The sequence below is a fragment of the Parasteatoda tepidariorum genome, chromosome 2 (genome assembly GCF_982258835.1).
Source record: "Parasteatoda tepidariorum strain Cologne lab strain chromosome 2, Ptep-v5.0, whole genome shotgun sequence".
In the NCBI taxonomy this organism is placed as follows: domain Eukaryota; kingdom Metazoa; phylum Arthropoda; class Arachnida; order Araneae; family Theridiidae; genus Parasteatoda; species Parasteatoda tepidariorum.
In genome coordinates, this window is record NC_141756.1 from 98,372,443 (window position 1) to 98,392,757 (window position 20,315).

Consider the following 20,315-nt stretch of genomic DNA (forward strand, 5'->3'; position numbering starts at 1 on the left):
TGGGTTTACGACTACTAATGTTCAACTCCGTAACCTTATAATTTTGAACCCAATACAGAAGACAAGGGAACTCCTGGATCAAGTATTGGGCGAAAGTTTGCCTTCGTTGAAGACTTTTTGATGGAGCTAACTCACGTTTGCGTTACATGGATAGGAAGACCATGAGAACCTCCCACGGTTAGCCTGACGGCAAGGGGACTCTAACCCATGATCCGTTTACCACTGAGGATATTTCACGTCAGCACTGTAGTCGGTGCAAGCTGGATGCGGAATTCGTATCGACTGGGATTCGAACCCGGTTCGCCTCTTTGGAAGGCGAATGCTCTACCCTCTCAGCCGTCGCGGCTCTATATTATTATGCTTGTAGTGTATTGAATATAAAGCGTCCTTCCAATTTAACTTTTAACGAAACAAACAACAAATGAAGTTGGAAGACTCCGCAAACTTGCTATGATGCTAAACCAAAATAAAACAAACGGCACTATTTTTTACAAATATAGTCAAATGAGGGAAAACACTCAAATGATGGCAAGCCTTACACTTTAGAGCCGCAATAGCTCAGGGGATACAGCGTTCACCTTCCAATGAGCTGAACCGGGGTTCGATCCCGGCGATGGCTATTCGATATGAATTACGCCTCCGGTTTGCACCGATCACAGTGCTGACGTGAAATATCCTCAGTGGCAGACGGATCCATGGGTTAGAGTCCCTTTGCCGTTAGACTAACAGTGGGGGTTCTCGTGGTCTTCCTCTCCATGTAACGCAAATGCGGATCAGTTCCATCAAAAATTCCTCCATGAAGGCAAATTTCTCCCAATCCAGGAGTTCCCTTGACTTCTGGATTGAGTTCAAAATTACAAGGCTACGGCGTTGAATATTAGTAGTCGCAAACCCAAAATTTAGAGCATCTATTCAACGACGGTTATAAAATAAAATAAAACTATAGGTGTAGCTGCCATCGAAATCGAAAAACAAAGTATCAGTTATTAGTGTATTTAAGTTCTGGTGAAAAAAAATATATAATTGGCAATTTCTTTTTGTTTTTTGAGATTAGATGGAGAATTTCACTTAGATCGAGAAATGGTGGCGTCCTTATTGGCTAATGCTTTCTTCTCGACATTTCCAAGAAGGAATTCCAAGACACACCCCACCTTACAAGACTTCAATTTTGTTCACTTCTTCCCTCATCTTCACAAGTAAGCAAGGATTGTTTCAAAATATATATTTAAAAACATCGAAATGGATAGTCGACCGAATGTAAACAATAGCAAGCTTTCTAAAACCGGAAGAAATTTAGAGAACTTCCGGTGTATCCCTCCGCTTATCTATCAGTTATGGTATAAAAAATTCAAGAAACTTTAACTGATCCTTATTACTCACTTTTCAAATAGAATAAGCGAACGCGCCTCGAGACAAAGCGATTTTTCCACTCTCTTCCCTTTTCTCCTCTCCGTTACCATGGTATCCGCAAGTCTTCTTTTTCCCCACGTCATTTCCGTAGCCATTATAACGGAGAGACGAAACGTTTGGAGAGTGGGAAAATCGCGCAGCCTTGACACGCCTATTCTACTTAAAAAGATTGTAACTTGAATTCATATCTTTCTTTTGGTAAATTAGAATTGTTGGAATGATATGTTACTCCGTTGAGTTTATAATAATCCTCTAGCAACAGGTTTATTTTCTTTTATAGATAACGTGAGTGACGTGCAATTATTACTGAACTTGCATTAAAGGCATGCATTTTGTGAAAATAGATCTCTTCAAAAATTCTCGTCGCGTTACTTAGGCGTTGTATCCGAGTGATGCAAGATGTCACATTCCTATGTTTTAGCTAGTTAAATATTTTTATTTTTATTTGCTATATGTTTAGTAAAAAGTGTTCGAGTATGTATATGACTATACATTCTACGTCCACTGCGCCAACAGAATTTGAAAAACAACACTCGACTCAAAATGCCTTACTTCTCCAGAATTAATCGCCTTATTGTGATCACTGGTCACCCATTGGTCAACTGCTTTTTCTTTCTGGATTGACTCCGTTAAACGCCACAACATTTCAAATCATGGGTTGCAAAAAACTGTCTCAATTGATGTTTGTCGTCGGATTGATTTTCATATCCTGCCTATGTACGAGTTTCAAGACCTCACAAAATACTTTTCCTTCGTCAGTATTCATATTTATATTGAAATCACCGTCAAGCCAGTAATTATACTTGAATAATAAAAAGAATATAAAAATACGTTAAATTATTATTATGTAAATACATTAAAAATTTTTGCTAGTGAAATTAAAAGAAAAATAGCAGCGGTTGCCATAGCAACGCATGCAATGATGACGCATGCGCACTGCTTACTATCACTCTTGAACACAGTTGAAAAGTGTGTGAACGCCATCAAATCCAAACCAAGACCCATTTTGCCAATGGGTAATAAATAAAAGCATTGAAAGGGGCATAATTCTATAATTTTAGACGACTCTCTTGTAAAATTAAAAAATGTTGTTGTTGTTGTTGTTGTTCGTTTACGTCGCACTAGAGCTACACAATGGGCTATTGGCGACGGTCTGGGAAACATCCCTGAGGATGATCCGAAGACATGCCATCACAATTTTGATCCTCTGCAGAGGGGATGGCACCCCCACTTCGGTAGCCCGACGACCTGCACTCGAAGTCGAGCACTTTATGGTAGAACAGTTTAACGAGGACCAATACCGCACACCCTCGATCCCTAAGCACACTGATCCAAGTGGTCACCCACCAGCACACTGACCGCAGTGAGTGATGCTTGACTTCGGTGATCTGCTGGGAACCGTGTCTTAACGATCAGTCCACTGCGGGACGTAAAATAAAAAGTATAGTTTATATTGTTAAATAAGATATGCGTTATGAATGAAAAAAAATTATAAATATTTGTTTTCAGGCAAAACCACCGGCAGAAATTGAAGGCATTCTTCCGATATTTTGATAAGTTGAACGACAAAAGAGGAGGCCACATCTCTGTCAGAAGAAAGGTCTTATTTGTTTTACTTTCTATTTAAGGTCATTACTTCTGAACATCGTTTAATCGTAATCTTTCTTAAATCAAGAAAAAGTCATGTAAAGGCATAATTGGGAGGTAAATGCAGCGTTGTTATCGCTTGAAATGCTTTAGGAGTTTGAGTTTGAAAAATTTGGTTCAAAAAGTTAATATAAGTTTTTGTAGTTATCGATTTAGATGCAAAAACCACATATATCGATTATGATGTTCAATTATTAAGGCTAAATATTTTTTTCTTTGAATTATAATAATTAAAACCATTTAAACTGCCGCCTACTGCAATTATTTCAATAGGCTGAGGGCATTTTCTGATGTAATCCAAATTGGTTTTGTCTAGGGTTTCTTATTTATTTCACAAATATGGCATTGTTTATTAAATTTTAATATCTAAATTAATATTTCCCCAAATTTTTTTTGATTCCCCGGATGACTGAATTTTATATGAGTAATTTCAAGTAATTTATGTCTTAAAGAAAGCGGAACAACAATTTTGATAAAACCCTTTTTTGTTTTATAAAACATTATCAATTTCAATGAAATTTCCAATTAAATTGTCATTTTGTTGGGTTTCGCGAATTTCGCCTAATTGTGAAAGATGTGAAAAATGGCTTTCATTATTTATATCAATATTATTACTACACTATCCGGCCAAAAGTACGCGGACACCCAGTGGTACGGATTTAGAGTGTCCTGAGGCACATATTAATATGATGTTGGTCCTCCTGTTACATCCATGACATCCTGCACACGTCTGGGAAGACTTTACACCAGTTTTTGTTAGGAATTGACTTCCATCACAGCTGAAGTGAGTGCTAGCAGTGAGTATGGTTGATCTGGCTGGCTACGTCATCTGCGCTCTAATTCGTCATAAAGGTGTTCTATGGGAATTAGATCAGGGCTCTGAGAAGGCCAGTTCAGTTTGTGAACACCCATTTCGTCAAACCACGTCTATACAAGCCTCGATATGTGAATGGAGCAGATATCCTGCTGGAAGAGGCAATGGGCCTTCACCAAAATATAGCCATGGAGTTGGGAGTGCAGCATTGTCCAGAATGTCCACATACATATCAGAGTTCTATGTTTCCAATCACAGGAACTAACGGACCCAGTCCAAATCACGAGAAACACCACCACACCATTATGCCTCCATCACCATAACAATCGGGTGTCCGGATACTTTTGGCCGGATAGTGTATTATACTTCGAAGCAACATGTCAGTCTCAAAGTTTAAGATGCCTCTTGTGTATTTCATATCATAATCATACTTACTTAAGATCAGCGGAAAGGCCTTCATTTTAAATTGTTTTACATTTGTGAGCCGAATTCATGCTGGATGGTCTGTAATCCTGGTGGATTTATTGTCAAATAAATAATGATGAGATTTGTTTAATGCATCAACAAAAGAAAGTCATTCAGATTCGGCGATAGTGTAATTTTTTTTTTCATAGTCTCTTAAAGAACGAGGATGGAATGCTAGAATGCAAAACACCTGATGTAAGACACCTGAAACATCTGGCTGTTTCAAAATTGCTCCGACCCCACTTTGACATGCGTCAGCAAAAATATGACATTGTAATTTAAGATTAAATATTCTTAAAACATATTTACAAATGAAAGCATTTTTTAAAATTTCGAATGCTTCTTGACATATGGGAGTTCAACACCAGTTTGTATCTTTTTCAAGACATCATTTAAAGGTTCCTGGTGAACTTTTAAATGACTTGTAAAAAGGAAAACGTCAGAAATTACAATTGATCCATTTAATAGTTTGAGGGAATAATGTGGATCTCACAGTTAGTAAAGGGAAAACTTTAAAATGTTAATTCATGATGCACACTTGAATCCAAAAATAAAATAAGAAAAAAGGATGCGAATAATAAAGAGTGAGAAAGAGCGTGTATGTATGTATATATATAAACCTTCCATAGTAGCCCGATGACAAAGGGATTCTGACCCATGATCCGTCTACCACTGATAATATTATACGTCTGGTTGGCGGCTGCAGGGAACAGAGGTAACCTAGATTTGTATCGCAGCGACTGTTGGCTGCCGATAGCGACTAGGCTACTAGTCAAATCTAGGTTACTTCAATGGGAGATACGGGCTTTGTCACCATGACTCATTCAGTATATATAAGAACACTTTCATTTCTTTGTTTATAGATAGGGACTGGTCCATCCCTGACTAACTGGTTATGCTGCAATCAGTCTCTGGCACCATTTTCTGTTCGTAAGAACAACGATCAGATTCAAGACCTTCAGGTGAGAAATTTTTTATTCTTTGGCACAGAACAACAAGTGCCTTCAATTACAAACTTCCTCCCTATGGGGAATAGCAGCCCATACAGCACATTGACTTCGTTATGACATCCTAAAGTTGTCATCTTTAGGATTCTGTGACTTCCAGAGGAAGTCCTATATTTACCGCTAAATGTCCTACGGATGTCATCTGCGTGTTAGAATGTCCCACCTGCAGATATCTTAATGATGTCATAACTAGGACAGTTTCAGGATACCTTTAGAACGCTTTAGGATGGCATTAGGACATAATAAGACCTGTTTAGTAAGGATTGAGGTAACTTGTGGGATGCATGTTGGAAATGGTATGATAGTAATAGGAGGGTGTCTTATTTTGGAAATAAATTTCATCTTTGAAATTTTTTTTAATTTTAGCAACTTAAATAAGGTTTTTCTTTTAAATTTACTGAATTAGAGGTCAGAAAAATGTTTTCTAAATGAAAAAAAAGGTGATAGTTTTTAATTTGTATACCACTCTATTTTTCCAGAAAAATGGGCTATTCCTCTACTATTTTTTTTAGGAAAATTAGTAAAGGAAAAGAGAGTAAAACAGTTAATAAACAAACGTATCTAAAGAAAAGAATAATGTATCATTTTAATACAAAAATATGCAAGATAATTGGATTTCACATTTCTATTGCTTGGAATAAAAACTTGGCCATTATTAAAAAGTCTAATTGAATGTACCCTTTGAACACCAAGGAAGGTTACCATTCTCCTAATTAGCGTTAGTTTTCTGTAAAGAATATTTCTTATTAAATTAAATTATGAGACTTATTGAATCTTTTATGTACATTGCAATTTATGATTGCTTCATTATTGCTCATATTGTTTAATGTAGTAGATATATTAAATATCTTATAATAAAATAATGAATAATTTTTATTTTAATGTTGCTCTAATACTGAGAACTTCGCATTAATATTTAAATTTCTCGTGTGATCAGTTGAAACTAGTTAATTGGCAAAATAATTCTCATTACATTCTTCTGCAAAATTTACTAAAAAACATTTCATATTATAAATAGTTTAAATGAAGTTGTGACTATTTTATCAAAAACTCAAAATAGATGTTTATGGATCACATACTTTATTGTTTAGTTATTGTGTCAATGATGCAATTTAAAAAAACAAATAAAATTAGAAAATTATCTGTTTTTATATACAAACTAAAACAGCTGTTGCCATGTTTTGCTGAAGAATTGTTAGCTGAAGGCATACTTAAATCAGTATCTTGAAAATATTAAAAATAACTTGTTTTAAGGATTTATCTATTTTTTGCAGCATAAATTTAGTGTATGCAAATAAATATGAGAATAGAAAAAAATAAACAATATTAGAATCACATACGTGAAACTTTTATTTACACTATTATTTACTTAATTTTTTTACAGAATAAACTCTTCTTTCTTTAGCATGGCGCAACCAGCCTCTAATAATGCTTCCAACTTCATTTACTTTAGTGTATGTGAAAACACTGCAAACAGCTTCTAAAACATAACAAAAAGAAAATATAAACAAACCAGTAGGTATTTTCATGAATAAACATAAAATTATTTCAGAACCTATTTAAAAGGTATCTCAAACTAAATTAGTAGAAGCCCAGATTTCTGTTACTCTCAGGGAAAATATTATGGGGTAACCTTGTTAAGCTGCTTTTTCAATTGCCCATCATACGTAACTTAATACTAGTTCACAAAAAATAAAATGATTTGATACATGTTTGATTCATTGTTATAAGAATAATCTAGTAACAACAACTGTAATAATGATAAAGCTATTAGTACACACAAGTGCAAGTCAAAAAAAGTGTTGGATAACTGAAGTATCGTATGATTACCATTCTACTATGACTGGAAAAGAAGATGGTGATACTAATAACAATATTATTTCAAACAACACACTCATAAATTATTCCAATGTTTGAAATTTATAAACTCATTGAAAATTCATGGAATACTAAATTTATAGTATATTAAAAAGTTTGGCAACTTTAGCAACACAAATTTTAACTATATACTGTCAAACTACAAATGGAATAATATATATATATATATATATATATATATATATATATATATATATATATATATATATATATATATATATATATATATATATATATATATATATATATATATATATATATATATATATATATATATATAAAAATATATATATTTTTATATATAATATATATAAAATATATATATATATATATATATATATATATATATATATATATATATATATATATATATATATATATATATATATATATATATATATATATATATATATAAACAGGGATTAAATATTACCAATAATTGCACCTGACACTCTGTAACCAAAAAATCTTTTTTTTCATTATTGCCCATCCAGCTTTAGAGTTTAACAACATCATCAGGCATGATGTGACGAATAGCTTGTCTTGTACGTTCTTTAAAATCAGTTCCATCAAGACTTTGCAATCTAGCATACTATGAGAAAGAAAAAAAATTATACAAATAAAAATATTATAAAAAAGCAAATTGACATGTAAATGATATAATTAATAAAAATTTATTTTAAAGAAAACAAAATTTCATTCTGAAAATAGTTTATCGTAAATCTGTCCTTGTAAAAGAACGAGCTCTTGGAGAATCAAGAAAAAGACAATACTAAAATTTAGCATACAATTTTTTTTTGTAAAAATACAAATATGTAAATACTAATTAAATGTTTCAACCACAATTATCAGTTAAAAATGTTAACAAAAATTTAATAATTGAGAAAATATGCAGATCAACTACAAGTAAGTTTTATATGCCTTTTAAAGCACTAAATATTTTATCTTAAGAGATCATTGAATATTTTTTAACCCCGTCAAAAAATACATATTATGAAACACAAGATACCTACCTAAAATATATCTATAAAAGTAAACTAAGAATTAAAATGTAAACACATATATTTAAACCAGCTTCACAATGCAAGAGGTGAATAATGACAAATATATTTACAAGAACTTTTTAAAAGAAAATAAACTCCTTACAGATTCAATAACTTTTTTCAATACTTTTATTAACTTTTCAGTATTTTTTTAAAAAAAAGTATTTCTTGAAATACTAAGTAGTGAGCATGAAACTAAGCATTAAGCAGGAGAAATTCTAATTACTGCTTTTGAAACAATGACATTAAAATGAGAAAATGTAGACACTATTCTGTATAAAATTAGTTACACATATAGACATTTTGATCGCGTCCATATGATTCTTTTTTAAATAATAAACTTAACTAATATTAATATAAATATAATTTAAGAACTATTTTTAAAAAGATATGAATTACTGAGATAGTGAAAATAATGTAATTAGCTTCAGCAGTTAAAATTGATAGCCTGATTAAATTTAATATAATAGTTAGATAACTTTGCAACTTTTTATTAATCTTAAGACAGATTGATTATGAACAATCATATAAGGAGAAAAATTGAATTCATTGCAGCAAATGCTGCAATTTACTCAGACTAGGACGGAAAAAAAAACCTGCAGCCCTTTTGCCTGCTTATTTACTTGGCTAAGTATCTCTAATTTTAAAAATCCCTATGGACCGCAATTTTTACACAAGGGAACGGGGGGGGTTCCCTTGCGTAGGTTGCATTTTTTTACACAAGGGATTTTATATCTGCCTATACTTCCAGGTTACTGTTTCGGGTGTATTTTAAAGCCATTTGGCCCACAACGCGATCGTTGTGTTTTGAGAACTTGCAAGAGAACATTGTGATTCTTGCAAACGTGGTATTTGATTACTTATTACTTGTGTTTACAATGCTAAAGGTGCTAACACTAACGTAAGATGATGCACAGCTTGCAACAAGAACAAACAATAATAAACAAAGTGAAAGAGGCCAAATCAGGATTGCCAAAAAAAGAGAGTTATTCAAAATCTAGCAACCATGTCACCTTTTTCGCAATGCATCTCTAAAGAAATAAAACAAATTTTCACTTCTTACTCACCAGAATTACTTATCGTTACTATCTTATGAAATACAACAGATTTGAGCTTAAAAATTATATAATTTCTTTTGTTAAAAACAAAATTATCAGTTTGAAAATATAGCCTAGCAGAATAAGCAGTAGCAAGTATTGAGTTGGAGATTGTTATTGTTTACATTTATATTGAAAACACCATTTATAGACAAAACTTTGTAAAAAATGGTAAAATAACAATATACTAAATAATGAAGTTGAATAGCAACATTGAAATAATTTAAATGTCATTTCATTTGTAATTAGAAGAAATGATTAATTTAGGGTTACCAAAAAAACATGCCAAATAACAAGTTGAACTTAAAGGAAGAAAACAAAAATAATAGAAAGAATGCGTTATCAGAACAGATAAAAATTTGCCTCACGAAATAATAAAAGTAAAACTTCCTCAATAATTATGAAAAATTAAATAAACCACGCATTTAAACATTTAGTAATGTATGTAAACATTGCAAATGAGATATTAAAGATAATGACGGGGTTCAAGTACACTTATAAATCAAATATATAAATAGATTATAAAAAAAAGAAAGATAAACAAAAAAGAAACTAATAAGATATTTGAGCTTATAAATACCTTATTGTTTAGATTTCACTAGCAGAATTGCTCTTGGCACTGGATAAAAGAAATAACATTAACGGCAAAGTTGAAGTTAACACGCATGCGCTGAACGATGATCCTACAAGACTCCTAAAACACTCCTTTGAAAGGCCTGTCATATTGCTGTCTATTTGTGACATCCTACGAAATTCTTTCTTCTGACACTTTACGGATATGACTGTTCCAGGAGTGTTCGGAATGTTTTGGGATGTCTTTAGGACGAAATTTGCTGTATGGGAGGTGGGTAAAGCAGGGAATGAAACAACAGACAGAATTATTATTATCATTTTTTTTTATGTCCTACTTCGAATATCATTCCCAAAGGGAGTCGTCTCGTTATTGCGACCGCCATAGTACCTCCTAGAAAAGAGAAGGCCTCAGCATGGTTACCATAAGCAGGAAATTTGATCCTTAAGTAGTCCAAACGTAATGACATCTTTCGTAATTACCACCACTGCGCAGCTTAGTAGCCCGAAGTTTATGTTCGTTACGTCGTACTACTAAATTGATCCATGCTGAGGCCTTCTTTTTTCTAGGAGTTGCTGCCAGGGCTTAATTTATTTCGACTATTCAGGCACGACACTCTAAAAAGTTCCATGTTTCAGAGATTAATTTCTTCGAACGTAATTTTCCGTTTGCAAAAATAAAACAACCAACCAAGTTTTTTTATTTAAAAAAAAATGAAGCTTCAAAATTAGTTTGTGGAAGGAAACATATTATAAACGGGTACTGCAATCGCATTTGGCAGTATCTGTCGATATAGGCGAAGTTCGCCATCCAGTCACAGCTTGAGATATAAAGAGTGCGGTGTTTTAGATTCTTTATTAATTTTTTTTTCTGACAAAATCATGCAAATACAATTCTGCAATCAACGATTTCTGAAAGATATTTATATGGTAAGCAGTTATTAGTTTTTAGATTTTTTGAAAAGTATCTTTCTTTTTATGCAATTGCAATGCGTAATACAATGCTTTTTATGCAATCAAAGTGAAAAGAAATTTTTAGCGTTATCCAAATTCGCTTTTTATCAATTTAAACTGCAATAAGATAAGATTTCAAAAAATCTAAAAACTGAGGAACGTTAAGTTTTAAATTACTTACTCAATACCACAAATCGCATCATTTTATTTTATTATAGTTTAAAGAAAAATGTATAAAAAGTTCTAAAAATTATCAATCGTTATCGCTCTTAAAGCGACCCCCTTACCTTCCACCTCTTTTGATCTGTATTGTACTGTCTAATAATACTATATCATCAATTATTTGTAGTTTGTTAAGAACAAAAAAATATCGAGGAGCCTGGAATGGCGAGGGTTGAGGCCCTTCAAACGTGTTCCATTAAGTCTGTTTTTTGAGGGCTTCTTCGTAATATGAAATTATGCTTCTTTTTTTTTGCGAATAATATGCTATTTTCATAACTGCTGTGAGTTTGCAACTGATACTCATTACTTTTAGTTTTAAGTTTAGCCTATCTAAAACCAGCTCTGTCTACGCTTATTTGAAAATGGCGCAAAACGTCGCCACAGTTCTGTGAAATTGAAAAGCGTTTACGGTCTAATTTTTTAATATTTATAAATGTTTACTCCAATGCTGCATTACTTGGGTTGATAAAAATGATAAAAAACTGAGAATAAGGTAGTGATTTTGAAAATTTTCATGCAGGTGGAAAATTGTCGCCAAATTGGCGATTTCTAAAAAAGTTTAATAGCTTTCAAAATATATAAGTTATTTGTTTGTTCTAAAGCCCAGATAATTCTTCACTGCAAGATTACATATTTAATTTAAAATCTTCGCATTGCTTTAAGTGTAAGGCACTTAAACTATTTAAATGCTTTGGTTTTTGAGCAAATCATATTCCAAAGAAGTAGAAAATATAATTTCATTTTAAAGATTCACAGTTTGTTTCAAATGAAGCTACTAAAATTTTATTCAGCAAACCTAATTGCTAAAATTTGAATTTAAATTAATTTTATTTCGACTAGTTTTCGTAAATATTTTTAGATATTTGAGAATACTAAAAATTTTGAATTTACACGAATTGAATTTTTAAACGTTGTTATTACAAAAATAAACTTTTTTTATGTGCATTTTTTTCTCTAAAACTCTAAAGTTATACAATTATCTGTGAAAATTTGATTGCATCTAGTTTTGAAACATCTAAAATTATTATGTTATACAATTACCAGTGAAAGTTTGATTGCATTTACTCAAACATGACTATAAAGTTTCAGAACATCTAAAATTCTTAAATTATATAAGTATCTGTGAAAGATTGCATCTATTCAAAAATGACTATAGAGTTTTAGAACATCTAAAATTATTAAGTTATACAATTACCTGTGAAAGTTTGATTGCATCTATTTAAACATGACTATAGAGTTATAGTTGGAGTTTACTTTGACTATAAAGTATTATTATTTAATAAAAATCAAGTTTCAAAAATAAATTAGAAAAATTCGTGTGCTTCTGTGATACTACGTTGAAACTAAAAACAGTATTAAAAACAATATGTTAACACTTTTATTATACTTATGTGTGTCAGTTTAATACAGAGGGTCAAGCATAGATTGATCAAACTCAATTATTTTGTAGATAATTATGCAAAACTGTTATTTAGTATTAGTAACACATTTAAATAATAAAACATACTTATTTAAAAACTTGTTTAGGTCTGTAGAACATCTTCTATGATTGGAGGTGATGTTATAAAAACATCGACTTCAGAGGTAAAAATATTTCTTTATTTAGTTATAATTTCTTGACAATTTTATAATGGTCAATTACTTTACAGACAGATCATTTCGCCGACTTGATCACTTAGCTGATATGGTCACTTTGACTTTACGATCTTTTTGCCGATACGGCTTTTTCATCCGCTCAATCCTTTTCATCAACACCATCATTTCGCCGACAACTTGCATCGTCAACGCGATCTTTTTAGATTCCATCACGTCACCTACACAATAATTTCGTCAGCAGATGATGTAAATTTTCGTGCCTCGCGTCAAAAAAGGCTTTTTGCTCTAATAATTAGGTTACGTTAATCGCAATAAATTACTATTAATTTTCTATACTTACTTAGAAAAATATTCATTAATTACATAGAGTATTTTTTCAAGTTATACATTTCGGCATTACCTAAATTAAGTTCTATGCAACTTAAACGCGCAAGATTTAACAGGATATTATATGTGATACCTTTTGGAATGGAAAACTAATCATTAAGTTGAACAAACAATTCCAATTCAGTCGGAGTGGTGGGTAGAGTATTTGCCAACCACGACTTGACCAGAGTTTGGTTCCTTGCTCTGAAAGTTTGAATTGCAATTCTTCTATCGTGTCTAAATAGTTTGAAATCTGTTGCAATGTTACCGGTGATTTCAAAGTCGAAAAAAGTTCACGAATGGTTCGGAAGCTTGGTGCGGAGGCCGGGCGATCACTTACCACTATTTGCCTACCGATCTAAATTCAGATTGTGTTATACACGTATGCGTCAGTATTGTTTTCGGATAATCATTGAGGATAAAACCTAGATCGATGTTGACAACCAAAAGCACGACCTTACAGAACGATTAAAAAGTAGTTATATTCATGAAAATGTGTGAATCAAGTTTACAATGAAATATTCTTATTTTATAGGAGTCGGAGCTTTTCTTCAAATTTCCGGAATTGATAGTCATACTTTGTTTTGTGGAAAGCTTATCGGAGTCTGAAGTTCTTATTGTTAAAGGTATTGCTCAGGTATTGGTTTCATTTGATACATTAAAGTGTTGTTCAAATTCAAGCATCACATGTAAACAGCTTTATTTTTACAACCACGAACATCAAAATTGCTCAGGGGTAAAAAACAGGATTATCTAAAACCATTTTGCTCGTCGGTAAGAACTTTGCAGGATATTTGTAAGTGAAATATTAAAGCAATTCGGTAAGAAACAGAATATTCTTACAAATATGAGAAAACTATGTTAACATAATAGTATTCCAAAGCGGGGTTTAAACGCACGAGGATGGTAAATCAAGTAATGGCGACATACCTGAAAAACATTGTTTTAACAAAGGTGCAAGCGAAATTCCTATACATTCCAACGGTAATAAAACCCTTTTGCTAGTAAGCGTCGTTTGCAAATTGATACCAACCTGGATCACAGATTTGATGAACTGAAACCAACTTCAACAGGATAATTCAGTAGCTAACATCAAAGTTCATTGTTATTCTGTATGACCCACGTGATTTCCCGAAACATTGTTGCCAGCACAAAAGTCACTAGTAAATTATAGAATAGATGGCGTATGTACAACGCAACTTTTGGCATTCACTGAATCAGAAATCGTTTTTTAAATTCTAAAATCTCTATTTCAGGATAATTTGGAGTCACCTGACCTCAGCTTCTGCTTTACAGACTTTGTGCCCATTCATCGGTTAGAGGAACAAGTTTTGCTCAAGGAATTAAACAAGGCCACTGCAGCCTTCAGCGATGACCTCGATTTCTTCTCCGGAACCTCGAGAAGATCATCCCAAGAGCTTTCCAGAAGCTTCTCCCGTTCTGAGAGATCTTCTTCGTCCGTAAATCTTTCCAAAAGATCTTCTCAGGATGTTTCAGGAAGTGTGTCCAGTAAGAGACTGTCGCAGGAGGGTAGCAGAAGGTCTTCCCAAGACTCGATGGGGAATCTTTCCAGGCGGTCTTCCCACGAATCTTTTTCGAATTCCAGTAGAAGGCACGATGTTTCGAGAAGATCTTCTCACCAGGAAGTTCCAGCGAGTTGTAGTCATGCTGAAATCTACCATCCTGCATCGAAAGAAGAAGATAAGTCTAAAATACATTTAAGGAAGCGATCACTGGTATGACTATTTAATTTATATAAAATTTAACGTTTTTTTTTTATATAATACAATATGAGGATTTCCAGGACTGCCGAATAACTTTTTATCTAATGACCGGATTTCCATGTGCTCTATCTTAATGGTTTGTAGGGATGACTTCAAACATGCTAAGTGCAGACGAAATTTTAAATTACGAAAACAGACACAAAAATGTACTTTCTCTGAATAAGCATTTTTGTTCTATGGATCTGGATTTATGATCTTAAAAATATTAGGGGGGATAGAGGTAACCACAACCTCGGAAACCAATAGTTTCGTCAGGAGAGCGATCTAAAGTTCGAACCCCTTATTGTCAATTTTCGAAGATTTCTCGTAGATTCCATATCTCGAAGATTCTTAAGCAATCTGAAACAATTTTGCATACTATTATAAAGTTCGTTTATCCAAAGATAATACCATTCAAAAGAATGATATGTAATAATTATTTGTTATTTTATTTAATAATAATCAGAAAAAAATTTGTATAGTATTAAGGTATACAAACTTTACATCACCTTCACTTCACATCAAAGATCAATACGAAATTTGAACGAAATCTTTTAAATTGTTCTTGTGATATCAAATTTCAATTTTCGATTTTTTTTTTTTCAACGACCTCGAACCATTAAGATTGAGCTATTCAGGTTGTCTCATTTTTTCGCACTGCACTTGTATATAAAAGTTTCAAACACAACTCCTCGTTCGGAATGGGTGCTGATATCCATAATTTAGCAATTGTTTCGGTTTTAAAGGTTGAGTATTATACTACTCCTGCTCTTCGAACGATCCTTTTGAAGAACTTATGATTAGGAAACTGAAAAACTAGTTAAAACTGAACATGGTTAACGGATTTTGTTAACGATCGCAAAATTAATATTTAGGTGAGGAAAAAATGCCTTCGAAATCAGACAAACTACTGTTGCGGTGGGCGAGTATTTGTAAAAATGATTCTTCGATTTAGTCTCAACTGATACATCAAGCACCTTCAGCAATAGATCTTCGAATTGTCAGACTTTAATAGCATTTTTGTTTTTTCATCGTCCACTTGAGACCACAACTTTTATGCTAATATGAAGACAAGTGCTGGCAAAAATCTGGAAAGTTGCGACTTTTAATTGGCTTTTGTAATAACGAGGCTCCAAATGACATGGTCGTAAACCAGTGGTCGGAAAAACTGCATTATTTTCGTAGGACATCAACTACAACTACTTTTTTTAATGTAGTGACTACAAACTACTTTGGAATTGTAGTAAATATTTCGCTTCTTTAAGGAGACGAACTTACATTAAATGTAAGCGAATAATTAAAAAATATTTATTCATGTTTCCATGAACCAGTTTGTTACTCCAAAATATTTTTTTCGAATTTATTTCGAATTTAACTTCTTATGCCTTTCTAGACAGTGAATATTTCATTTAAGGAAAACTAATACATCAAATATTTGAAATTTTTTAATTATTTAATGCTCTTTTATTTCCTCTAGGAAATTAATAACGTCAAAAATACATTCCCTTCCTTTGAAATAACATCAATGTTTCACGACATTGCATTCGCATGTGAAAGTGATTAATTATTTATTTTTCGTAGTGGGGCTAGTTTGAATATTAGTTATACGTGATTCTAAAATGCGTAATTCCTGCTAACGCTCGACTGCAACCACGGGGTCAATTTCATTCATTGACGGACTCGCAAAGATTTGTACTCATCAAATTCAAAAAATTAGTCGTGTTAGAGCAGTGTTTCTTTACTAAACTAACGTTAAAATTAGTTGCCAGGAATAGCTACAGACTGTTTTTTTTTTTTTTGTATCGCACTACTCACTACACTACTTTTTTTAGAAAAAGTAGCACCCTACACTACAAACTACGAAAAAAAAGTAGCGACAGTAGTTTCTCTACTTGTAGTGTGCTACCTTTTTTTAGAAAAAGTAGCATACTGCACTATAAACTACGAAAAATAAAGTAGCGACTATAGTAGGTTCTCTACTTGTAGTGTGCTACTTTTCTTTAGAAAAAGTGGCACACTACACTATAAACTACGAAAAATAAAGTAGCGACTATAGTAGGTTCTCTACTTGCAGTGTGCTACTTTATTTTAGAAAAAGTAGCACACTACACTACAAACTACGAAAATAAAGTAGCGACTATAGTAGGTTCTCTACTTGTAGTGTGCTACTTTTTTTAGAAAATGTATCACACTACACTACAAACTACGAAAAAAAAAGTAGCGACTACAGTAGTTTCTCCACTTGTAGTGTGCTACTTCAAACCACAGTCGTAAACAAATTAGAAAACTGGCTCTTGATTGATAGTATCAGCCTGATATGTATAAGGCTTATTAGCCTTATATTTATGGCAATGAGCTTTGTATGGTATGTGTGATAAATCAATCTTATTAAGCAATAGGGTAAATAGGTTCATTGTGATAGCTGATTTGAAAATACTTTTCCAATCAGTCCGGCATAATGCAAAGTGAGGTCGTCAGTTTGCGAAAACCGAATTAGCTTATTGCATAAACATTTATTAGGGCTAGTAACATCCATTGACTATCATGTTAGCTTTGCTAAAAAGTGAAGCTGAGCAGTGCTTTAAAAGTAATAGACATTTTACAAAACAAAATTTCTATTACAAACTCTTGAATTTAATCTTAATGTATTTTTATCTTTAAATAAGTTTCTATTTTTAGGAAACAAAAAAGTGGTCCAGTAGTAAAAGTAGCAGTCAAAGCTCGGGACGGTAATTTAAATTTTTTTCTTCATTCCTTTTTAACCTCCTAATTACCCTTTGAAAAAATTATAAATCTTACTTCAGAAATTTTATCCAACCGAAGCATGAAATTTATTTAAACAAATTTTGCGATTAAAACTTAAAAATAATAAGTCAAAATGAAAGCAACAGCTAAAACCAAATTTGTCTTGTGTAAACAATTTAAATAAAAAGTTAAAAACTAAAAGCAAGCGAAACGAAATTTTAAAGATAGGTGTGTTAGCAAAAACAGCACTTCATCAAATCTTACCTCAATTGATCAAATCTTATGAATCAATCTTTCATCAATTGATCAAATTGAAATTGATCAAATCGTACCTCAAAATTTGGTCCTCTGATGAAGAGCTTTTGGTTTCTATCATTTTATTTAAACTGAAATCCTTTTTATTATTTGTCGGAAAAAAATTTCTGATGATAACAAAGGCGACAATATACCAGTACACTAATTCCAAAATATTGATTACTTTTATTATTTCTTTCTTTCTTATTTCTTTCTATGCTATAATCTTTAAAAAAATCTTTTAAACATTAATTGGCATATCCTAGCGATGGTAGAAGAATTCTTGCTATTTGAATACAGCTATCCCTAGCGATAGAAGAAGAAGAATTCTTGCAATTTTAATACCGCTATCCCTAGCGATGGTAGAAGAAGAATTCTTGCAATTTGAATACCGCTATCCTTATCGATTGAAGTAGAAGAATTATTGCAATTTGAATACCGCTATCCCTAGCGATGGAAGTAGAAGAATCCTTGCAATTTGAATACCGCTATCCCTAGCGATGGTAGAAGAAGAATTATTGCAATTTGAATACCGCTATCCTTATCGATGGAAGTAGAAGAATTATTGCAATTTGAATACCGCTATCCCTAGCTATGGAAGTAGAAGAATTCTTGCCGTACAATAAAACTTGTGTAAGTTGACCACTTGTGGTGCATTGTTTCAGTGGTCAACTTAGAGAAGTGGTCAACTTATAGAGGGGGTGGGTCATTGTTTACTTTTTCTTTTCCTATATCATGTTGCTATATATTGAATTTTTTTTTTTACTTGACTTAAAAATTTTATTCAGAAAATATGCAAATGAATATGTTAAGAAATGTGTTTAAACCTGAATGAACTTCAATTTGATACATATAATTCCAATATTTAACTAATTTTTTTTAAAAATTATTTGGTTAGTTATGCATGTGAAGTGTTTAATAAATATAATTTCTTAAAATATCAGAACACGAAAACATGTAATTTGAAATCTTTCACAAAAGAAAATTATTTGGACACTTTAAAATTTATTTACTACACTTAAAGATCAAAGATTCAGAGTATTCATTTATTCAAATGCTGACTATTGCAACAGGAAGAGCAACTTTTCAACTAACACACCTGTTTTCAATGAGCGGATGAAAGAAATGGTAAAAAGCTGACTCCTTACAGTTTCCCCTGATGGTCAACTCACAAAAGGGTTTAGATTAGCTTTTTACACTATTTCACCAAACAAGTGAAATTTTAACATACATTGCCAAAATGACAGAAAATTTTCTGAATTTTTTTTCTGGTCAACTTATGAGGTTTTTAGAATAGAATTTCATAATGCTCCTAGACAAAATTGACTTATTTCAGTGGTCAACATACAAGATAAACAGGTGGTCAAGTTACAAAGGTTTTGCTTCTTTATATTATATAGGAAAAATTCCGTTCTTGATAATTGAGGTCAACTTATGCAGGTGCCCAACTTACAAGGGTGGTCAACTTGGCAGGTTTCACTGTACTAAGTGATTTGAAAAAATATATCCTCTTTTCAGAATATGTGGTCTTTTTATGCAAAATTTATAGTCAATCGAAATTCCCACTACTTTCTGACTGACTAGAGTGTTCACACTTCCACTGAAACTCTGTGTCAATGACATTGCATGTTACAGTCGTTTTTTGACCGCTGCAATCAGAATCTATCGCCTAATGGAATATAAAGTCGATCGAAATTTCTATTACCTAGAGTACTCTAACTTCAACTGGAATTCTGCGTCTAGCGCCAATACAAGTTACGACTATTTTAAAAAAGTGCGAACAAAAATAATGGTAATTGCATGATCAATCGAAATATTGGACGTTTTCCGACACCACAAACAGACGAAAAAACTGAAATAATTATGAACACATATTAAACTAAAATAACTACTAACTAATAAAAATATTGAATAACTGAAGTTCGATTCAGTCCTGACTCAGAAAAGGGAGTTCTCAACTCAAATAGATAAAAGTAGATTTAAAAAATAGAAAATAGATTTTTAAAATATATATATATATATATATATATATATATATATATATTGAGAGAGATAAGGGGGTTGATTATTTTTAGAATTCTAAAAGCTAGTGTGGGTATAGTATACATCAACCATGTTAACCGTCAACTTTGAAAAGATACCCCATCATAGAATTGAGTTCACATGTCTTATATACCAGTGAATTAGAATTGTATTTTCGTAGTGGTAGACACACTACAGTACTCCCCCACCAGAATTACATCTGTGATAGAATTCGATGAATGAATAGCAGTAGTTGATTCATTGCTGTTTTGTGAAAAGCCGGGAGAGCTATATTAAGATCACCGTACTTTTAAGTGCTGATCTTGAGAGCTGAAATAAGTTCACGGTTGTGGTCGTTCCTGTGTTGCCTTTAACAGTCGAGTGTATACGTTGTGTGTGATTGAGACTGAGTAGCAACAGCG

The 20,315-nt window shown here is 32.3% G+C and overlaps 1 protein-coding gene and 1 long non-coding RNA gene across 3 annotated transcripts in view; one reads left to right on the forward strand and one right to left on the reverse strand.

Moving 5' to 3' along the window:
• Window positions 1–20,315, forward strand: part of LOC107442803 (uncharacterized) — a 55,207-nt gene that overhangs the window by 18,432 nt on the left and 16,460 nt on the right. For both annotated transcript variants that reach the window (XM_087157833.1, XM_087157834.1), the window contains exons 4-10: window positions 1,055–1,196; window positions 2,920–3,010; window positions 5,200–5,298; window positions 12,635–12,691; window positions 13,605–13,706; window positions 14,326–14,805; window positions 17,512–17,561. In XM_087157833.1, the coding sequence (XP_087013959.1) occupies window positions 1,055–1,196; window positions 2,920–3,010; window positions 5,200–5,298; window positions 12,635–12,691; window positions 13,605–13,706; window positions 14,326–14,805; window positions 17,512–17,561 (1,021 nt within the window). The remainder of the gene's footprint in view (window positions 1–1,054; window positions 1,197–2,919; window positions 3,011–5,199; window positions 5,299–12,634; window positions 12,692–13,604; window positions 13,707–14,325; window positions 14,806–17,511; window positions 17,562–20,315) is intronic.
• Window positions 6,670–7,760, reverse strand: LOC147815939 (uncharacterized). Its single transcript, XR_015431468.1, has 2 exons — window positions 7,655–7,760; window positions 6,670–6,823 (listed from the first exon to the last, which is right to left on the reverse strand). It is a non-coding gene; the product is annotated as an uncharacterized LOC147815939 (long non-coding RNA).